Source organism: Scylla paramamosain, chromosome 15 (assembly GCF_035594125.1).
Source record: "Scylla paramamosain isolate STU-SP2022 chromosome 15, ASM3559412v1, whole genome shotgun sequence".
In the NCBI taxonomy this organism is placed as follows: Eukaryota; Metazoa; Arthropoda; class Malacostraca; order Decapoda; family Portunidae; genus Scylla; species Scylla paramamosain.
This window is the reverse complement of record NC_087165.1, coordinates 21,902,423-21,911,185: the sequence shown is the minus strand read 5'-3', so window position 1 is coordinate 21,911,185 and position 8,763 is coordinate 21,902,423. Positions and strand designations below refer to the sequence as shown.

General features: G+C 40.2%; 1 protein-coding gene across 4 annotated transcripts in view; it reads left to right on the top strand.

Annotated features, from left to right (window-relative positions):
• Positions 1-871: 871 nt before the first annotated feature.
• LOC135107658 (7SK snRNA methylphosphate capping enzyme-like) overlaps positions 872-8,763 on the top strand; it is an 11,159-nt gene continuing 3,267 nt past the window's right edge. The window contains exons 1-7 of one of the 4 annotated variants that reach the window (XM_064017767.1): positions 1,063-1,181; positions 3,855-3,969; positions 4,795-4,957; positions 5,669-5,860; positions 6,441-6,621; positions 7,015-7,199; positions 7,522-8,134. In XM_064017767.1, coding sequence (XP_063873837.1) covers positions 4,809-4,957; positions 5,669-5,860; positions 6,441-6,621; positions 7,015-7,199; positions 7,522-8,134 — 1,320 coding nt within the window. In that variant the 5' untranslated portion in view covers positions 1,063-1,181; positions 3,855-3,969; positions 4,795-4,808. Of the gene's footprint in view, positions 1,219-3,854; positions 3,970-4,794; positions 4,958-5,668; positions 5,861-6,440; positions 6,622-7,014; positions 7,200-7,521; positions 8,135-8,763 lie in introns of all 4 variants that reach the window. The other 3 variants (XM_064017766.1, XM_064017765.1, XM_064017764.1) reach the window with 3 other exon arrangements.

Here is an 8,763-nt window from a genome sequence, read left to right as displayed (position 1 = left end):
CCATCAAGGGAAATGAAGGACCTGGAAAACGTCAGTGTCCTGATAAATGCACCTAGCGAGTATTATAAGATAGTGGAAATAACTACAACCAGTAATATATTAGAATAAGTCACAATGATCGATATTATGTATATGTGAATAATTGGTGTAGTTGGAACAACAATAACTATTCGGATTACACTTATGGTCGAATTACTTATTTTAACAATGCAGGCATTATTACGTCTAACTATTGTCCCTTAGTTGTTGGAAACTTTTAATGTTCAAAGCGGTTATGTAAGACAGAATAGGCTTGCAAATTGCCGTTACTGACAAAACAATGTGGCATGCATATCTACGTGGCTGCACCCGTGATGAAAAGCTCCATTTATTACAGAGATAGCTATGAGTTTGAGTCCCACAATGCAGTTCAAGGTGTCTTTGTAACCTGAAGATCACTTATTACAGAGATCTTGATTCATATCGCGAACTGATCTATAGCAGCAGGCTGTTCATATATATATATATATATATATATATATATATATATATATATATATATATATATATATATATATATATATATATATATATATATATATATATATATATATATATATATATCCTCAACTCTACTTAGCAATATAAATTACTTTCATTTAAAACATAATTAACTTAAGTATATGAGAATTATTAATAACTACTCATGATTACTTATAATTAGGTTGTAATCGTGCAATCGTAATCATGACAGTACAAGCAAAGGCTGGTAAATATCACCACACACCCAGACCAGTCCAGTGTCATGTTTCTCTGGCTGATAGTCAATCCGTAATAACCATTCTAGCCTTCAAAATTGTATGACAGACCCCTGCGTGTATGTTGATGTTTACACTTGTGACCTTGAATGGACTTGACAACGCCAGTCAAATATGCATGGTGGCAGAAAATTATTCCGTACGTCCCTCCTGGTTTGTTGGGACTTAAATACTTGGCAATTAACTTCACCACAAGCCCAAAATATAAAACGAACGGTGTCCAGAATTTTGCTTGTGGTGAGGAGGGTCGCCCGTTCTCTGTGGCGCCTCAGAGGGAACGTTCGTGGCCCGGTAGGAGGAGGGCAAACACACACAGTGCTACATCTCTATCAGTTTTCTCGCCAGCCAGGAGCCAGCGAGAACTGTGGAGGGACAGGAGGACGCGTGAGTAACCCTACTTGCTTGCTACATTCCTGGAACGGTCAGTAGTAGAGGATAAATAGGTAAAAATAGGTGTTAATGAAGGTGTTGTGCACGAGGGCTAAGGAGGAGGGAGGGAGGCGAGGCGAAGTGCGCATGCGTTCATTCCCTTCCCCCTCCCTCCCTTCCTCCTCCCTTCCTTCCCTCCTCCCCTGCGTCCCCACCTGCCAGCCTTTCCTCCTTACCTCCTCCGCCTCGGACCCCCTGCCTCCCCACTCCCTCTCTTCCTAACTTTACTTCCTCCTCCCCTCCCTCTCTCCCCATCCACCATCCTCATGACCCCCCTCTCTGCCTCTCCAATCTGCGTCTCCCACCTTCTCGCGCTAAATTCGAAATGTATCTCATTTTGACCTCTCGCACTCTGCACTTAACGTGGTGTTGGTCGCCTGTCACTGAGGAATGACAGCCGCGCCGCCCCGGGGTCCTCATGACTGGTTGAGGCGAAAGAAAGGGATTGGAGGGCTGAAAATCCACTTGCATGGCAGAGTTGATAGGTGTGGGCGTGTGTGTGCAAGTTGTGGGGTGTTAGTGCAGGTGGATGTAGATTGACGATCATGGGCGCTGCTGTGCGTGTGGGTGGGTTGACGGTAGCAGTGTGTGGGTGATTGTCAATGAGTAGAGTTCGCGAGTTCCGGTCGAGTGGCACTGGGTGTCGAGGAGAGCGGGGTGTGTCACTGCGGAGTGTGGATGGATGACTGTGCAGTGTGGTGCGCTATCTGGTGCTGTTGTGGTGGATGAGGTGGATGCTTCAAACATAAAAAGAAATAATAGACCATCAGTTCACATCATATACATGTGTAGAGTGCTATGTGTGTGTGTGTGTGTGTGTGTGTGTGTGTGTGTGTGTGTGTATATATATATATATATATATATATATATATATATATATATATATATATATATATATATATATATATATTATTTATTTATTTATTTATTTATTTATTTATGTATGCATGTATGTATATACATACTGGTAAACTCTTGCATTAGTAATGTAGACAGAACAAGGTTGAGAATGAGTAGCATATGCATTAATGCTGTGATGATTTTATTTTATTTATTTTTTTTTTGTGTAAGGACCACTGGCCAAGGGTGACAAAAATTTGAATAAAAAAAGGCCCACTTTAATGCCAGTTCCCATAGCAGTGCCAAATAGAATGATCAAATAATAGAGGAAGAAGGAAATAGAGAAGCAGGTAGGGAGTTTCAGAGTTTACCAGAGTAAGGGATGAATGATTGAGAATACTGGTTAACTGTTTAATTAGAAAATAGATTGAATAGGGGGTGAGTGAAAGAAGAAAGTGTTGTGCAGCAAGGGTATGGGAGGAGGGTAGGCATACAGTTAGCAAGATCAGAAGAGCAGTTAGTGCAAAAATACTGGAAGATAGCAAGAGATACAACAGTGGGGCAATAAGAGAGAGGCTAAAGACAGTTAGAGGAGAGGACTTGGTAAGACGAAAAGCTTTTGATTCCACCCTGTCTAGAAGAGCAGTGAGTGGAACCACCCCCCATACATGTGAAACATACTCCATACGTGGACAGATAAGGCTCTTGTACTGAGTTAGCAGCTGGGGGGGTTGAGAAAAACTGGTGGAGATGACTCAGAATGCCTAACTTCATAGAAGTGGTTTTAGCTAGAGATGTGAAGTTTCCAGTTTAGATTATAAGTAAAGGACAGACTGAGGATGTTCATTGTAGAAAAGGGAGACAGTTGAGTGTCATTGAAAAAGAGGGGATAGTTATCTAGAAGGTTATGTTGAGTTGATAGATGGAAGAATTGAGTTTTTGAGACATTGAACAATACTAAGTTTGCTCTGCCCCAATCTGAAATTTTAGGCAGATCAGAAGTCAGGTGTTCTGTGGTGTGAACTGTTTACTTCCTGAAAGGTTGGATGTCTACAAAAAGAGGTGGAAAAGTGCAGGGTGGCATCATTAGCATACTTAGCAAGTTCAGAAGAGCACTAGGCATGGAAATAATGATATAAGATAATGAGATGTAACATTGTAGCAGTGTATGAAAAATTGATGACAAACTCAAAGAAGGGGAATTGAGACAAAATTCTCTAGACTCCATCCCATTTAGTAGCAGTATATGTATGAGTGGAAGCTGCTCCATATTCCATATAAAGATATATAAAGCACCTGTATTGAATAGCATCTGGAAGAAGTAAAAATAAATTGTGGAGACAGAATAAAATGCTTGACCTCATGGTTGTGTTGATAGATGAAAGAATTGATCTTTGAAACATTCTGCAATACATATGAGAAGTAAGGACATGCTAATTTGTATTTAGTGTGAAGTTATTAGAGAAATGAAAGCAGAGATTGGTAAAGTTAGAGGAGTATGTTGTCAAATGGAAGCTGGTTGATGTTAATACTAGAAGGGAAGGAATTTTTTTTTTAATAAATGAGTACTGTACAAGAGAGACCACTGAAAGTTTCAACACATTTCAAGTTTTGAGAAGAAAAGGTTAATTAATATAATAGATCCAGATTATGGTAAGAGTGGATAATCAGAAACAGTATGTGGTAAGAGGAATGAATTGTAAATATAGAATTGTATGGGCTCCACTCTGTGCTTCTGAACTCCACACTTGTTGCCTCATGCTCTTTTTCTCCGCATGATCTTTTCAGTATTTCTTGGCATCTTGCTGAAGTGCAGAAGAATCAAACCATAAAGCATCACACTTCTGACATGAAAGATATGGCTGATATTTTCTGTGTAAACAAAGCCCTCTCATTTTAAGAGGTATGAATCCTTGGAACTTCATCCGCTCTTTGTTTTAAACTCATAACTAACTTGTGGTCCTCTCTCTTGCATCCCAGAGAACTAGTTTCTTATTAGGCATTGCAGGATTAGTGTAGTGACAGGACAGTCAAGGGTGGCTGAAATCCATTCAGTATTCAGTGATCATCTTGGTCTAATTGGGGAAGGTGTCAGATTCATGTTTCCACAAGTGTCCTGACAGGTTTGATCTCTGGCAAAAGCCTCTTGTGGCCAATTTATCCTGCTTTCAGATGAGTTTTTCAGTATTTCCAAGCTGCTACAAGGCAGGGCATGATGCAGTGACTCATTTATAATATCAATACTTCCCACCGTGACTCCATTGTTTAGTTTATACTGCATACTGTGCTGTTAGAATTAATTGCAATGATCATATCCATTACAGTAGATCACTTCATTTTTTTTGGATTATTGCTTTTCATCTTTAATTTTTGGTTGCATTTGTCCATTGTGTAAGAAAAGTTTATATCACTAACTTTTACGTTTGTTTTGAAGTAGTCTTACTGATTTCTTTTGGCTTTCTTTATATTCTTATTTACAGATTTTGAATTTTCCTGAATGGGAAAATGCCACAAGTATACTATAGAACTTTCATGAAATATTAGTTTTGAGGCAGGAGATTCCTTTCTTGATGTATGCTGTTAATGTGGTATTCATGCCACAGTACTCTCAATACTTTGATATAGTAAGTTTGAAGTATGATTTTTATATCATACTCTCTTATAATGCCTATAAACAAAGGAATATAATGTGTAAATACCCTCAGTAACCCTGCCATATACTCAACAGGGGACAGTGACAGGATGTCTTCAGAACTGGGTGTTGAGCGGCCCACCAGCCTGTCCCTGTCAGAGGCTCAGAGTGTGGAGCGGCGGGTGCACTTCGATGAGGTAGAACGACCACGCCTTGTTACTGCTCGGCAACACTCCACCCCATCTACATCCAGTCCGAGGTACCTTCCTGCTTCTCCTGTTCCTTTTATCTGCATCTTGCTCTTATTTTGCTGTAAAATAAACACAATTTTTGGAGGTGTATAGGGTTATGTGAACTCACAGAGACCAAGATTCCACTGGATTCAGATTGGTGCCAGTTTCTCTCTCTCTCTCTCTCTCTCTCTCAGCCTCAGATAACTGGTCTTTGTTTGCTTTTCTCAAGATTTTGTAAACTGCACTTTACATGAATAGCAAGTAAAGATCAGCTTTGCATGCAGGATACATACAATAACTATTTAAAGACTGATTGATGGATATTATAGTTTCTTTTCATATCCAGCTCACAGTTGAGAAATTCATGGCTTGAGTCCTTGATCTGCATCTGTTCCATTCTCATAAATGCTGTCATCTTATCCATTCTCACAAGGTATCCAAGCCATCTGATGCAATATTCCACCATCCTCATCATCCTTACTAGGTATACTAAACACTTCATCACACCATTATGTTCATACTACAGCCACTTATCTGATAATTAATTTATCACTTGGATAGTTTCCCCCCACTCTTAGTGTTGCTCTGGTCACCCAACATAAACCTTTCATGTTTTAGATAGAAAGGAACAGTCGCAGAAAGAGACCATCACTTTGGATCCTCTTATTTTCATTATAATTTGAAATAAGTTAATAACACTCCTTTATACTTCCCCTCTCTTTCATTTTACTCCCCAGGAAGGCACGGCCAGACCCAGACTTCAAGCCCAAGAGGAAGCGGTCCATGAGCTTCTCATCACCAGGGGAACACCGGTTTGGTAACAAATGGCGGCACAAGCGTGTGCGGGTGCTGCCTTCCAAGTTCCTCCTGGGTGGAAGCATCACTGACCCACTCAACTTAGGCTCCCTTGATAAAGAGGAGGCAACACAGTAAGTGGCATAAACACATAGATTTGGAAGAAATTGCATGGTGTAAGGAGAATGTTAATGTAATATGTTGTAGGCTTGCCCTCATCTAGATTATTAAAACCATCATAATTTTTAATGGCTAAGGTTTCTTTAAAACAGTTAGAGATAATAAGAAAGATATGTTTGATTTAAAGAGAAAACAATTTATTGTGGATGTCAGGTTTTGTAAGTGTAATGAAAGCTTTGCTGTCAGATCTTTGATAATTGTGGGCTTCTATTTCCTTTGCTGGATGATTTTTGAGCTGCTATTATTTATTTATATCCCCTTATTTGTTTATTTATTTGGTTATTTATCTATTACCATGATTATCGTACTATATGCTAAAATAAGTATTTGTATAAAAAGATATCCAAGACTCATTTTATTGTAGAAGCAAAAATGCATGAATGGAGATTCCCAGTCCCCAGGAAGAAGTGTAAGTCTTAGGAATGACTGTAATAGTATGGATTATTAACAATTAAAATATTAGCATGCTGTTTTTAGAATCGCTTAAGCTTTTATTCTTTCCACAATTCTTCTCCTTTTGCCCTGAAACAACAGGGCTCCAGGAGAGACTTCCACTGCTGCAGGTGGAGGTGCGGCCATGTCAAAGAGATCAGCTGCTGTGCGAGTGATCATCCCACCTAACATCAACGATCCGCTAAACCTGGATGCTTCATCAGACAATGAAGACTTGCACACTGATGCACTCCAGAGGCAGCTGAGGCGGCGGCGGCGAAGGGTAAGTACATACAGTATTCAGACAATAGCAGAATTGTATGTTATGGGCTGCCTGTTATTACCACATCTTTACACTTGACTAAGTACTGTGAAAACTTGGCTAAATAGAAAAGAAGACATAAAGATTGACAAATTGATTACTGTATTTTCATTTTTATATAAAATAGTATATTATTATTAAGCACTTTGTTGTTTCTTATGAGAAAAGCTATACCATATGTGGAGTACAAAAAATTCAAGGCCATGCATGCGCAGCTACACTGTATGCCTTCATCTGTACCTTTACTCACTGTCCATAGCCTTTGTTATTGATTAGAATTTAATGTTAATATCTGGTCCATTCTGTTCAGTTCTAAAAAAATGGACCTGCTACATTTTATAAATTTGTTTCCAGAAGAGGAAGCGCCGGTTGTCTGAGCCAGTGGATGGACATATTGGCCAGGAGGGAGAAGAAGCAGTAGGAATGGAGGAAGTTCAAGAAGGAGGAAGCTCCCCCAGTCGACCAGATCAAGTGACTCTTAAGCCTCTGACCATTAACACAGATCTTGTGAGCCCCCCAGGGGCCGCAGAGGGCCGTAGGTATGTATCACTGCTGGTGGCTGGCTATAAGAGCATGGAAAGTCTGTAGAAGTGACATTCTTTCACACTAGTCATTATAATCTGAGAAATATATTTAGGTCATAAAGTCTTATAAGTCTAGGACTTACAGACTGCTAGTGGGTGAGCTATCATTATGTGCTGGGTTTGTAATTGTCATCTTTGTCCTCTGGGTGAGACAGAGTGATGATAATAATAGCTGGAGGCTACTATCGATAAAGATTATTCTCTCTCTCTCTCTCTCTCTCTCTCTCTCTCTCTCTCATTCTTCCAGCCTTCACCTATACATTTTTTATTTCTTCAGGGAGAGTAGTGGAGGTCAGCCAGTGACCCCAACAGGAACGAAACCAGGTGGCAACAGCAGTGCCATGCAGCGGCCACCTTTCAAGAAACAGCGACACAAGTCTGACAACAAGATAGTGAGCCCGGTGATCCCACAGCCAGGTGGGGAACGTAAACGGCACCCCAGCCATCCAAGGCACCACACTGAGCGGCCGCACCTCTCCCAGCAAAACCTTCAGCCACCACGTAGCTATAACCCGAAGAGTGAACTTTTCCAGTTTGGCAATTACAATAAGTACTATGGGTACCGCAACCCTGACCAGACCCCAGACGTAAGGCTGGAGTACCTGAAACGGGAATGGTTTGATGGCTGTGATGTGTTGGACATTGGTTGTAATATTGGCCATGTGACATTGACAGTGGCCCGAGACTTTAATCCTAAACGTGTGGTGGGAATCGACATTGATAAGAAGCTGGTCAATATTGCACAGAAAAACATCAAACATTACCTACGGAAAGGTGATGCAGAGGAGGCTAACTTTCCCAAGTCTATGCGTCTCCTCTATGGTCCACTCAGGCCCCCAGTACAGGCCGATGGATTTAGGTCCTTTCCACACAATGTAAAGTTTGTCCACGTAAGTAACTTGTTACCTTCTCATGACGTAGCATAGCTTTCATTACCATCACAAACCATTCTTTGCTCTCAGCAGGAAGTTCTTTAGTATTTCATATCCATTTCAACAGCTTGAAGTGAAGGATCATGGCAAGCAGTGTGAAACATTTCAAGTTCACATGTTTGAAGTATGATAGTGTTATTAGATATACATTTTAGAGATTAACTATCTTAAGCTGTGTGGGTGATCCCTGTAAAGTTAGGGCAGAGATTACTTTTTTGCTGTGAGGGTACCTATGGGCTAAGAGAGTGTGATGTGAATGTGAAAATTGTGTGCCTTGGCTTGGATACCACACTTTTTGGGGGGGACTTAGTATATGTATGTATGTATGCATGTATTGTATGTTTACATTTTATGGAAAACTTATGCGAGAGAAACTTAAGCGAGAGAGAAGATCTCTCTCTCGATCTGCCTTATTACAAATGGGATTTTTATTTTTTTTAACATACCATGAGAGGAGTCGATGTGTGTAAGAGATACAGCCTTCTATTCTAATGCAGCCATCCCTTAATATTTCTTGTATAATATTTCTTGTGTACTACCACATCATTGACAACAGGCATTTGTCATATTATACAAGACTTCCACTC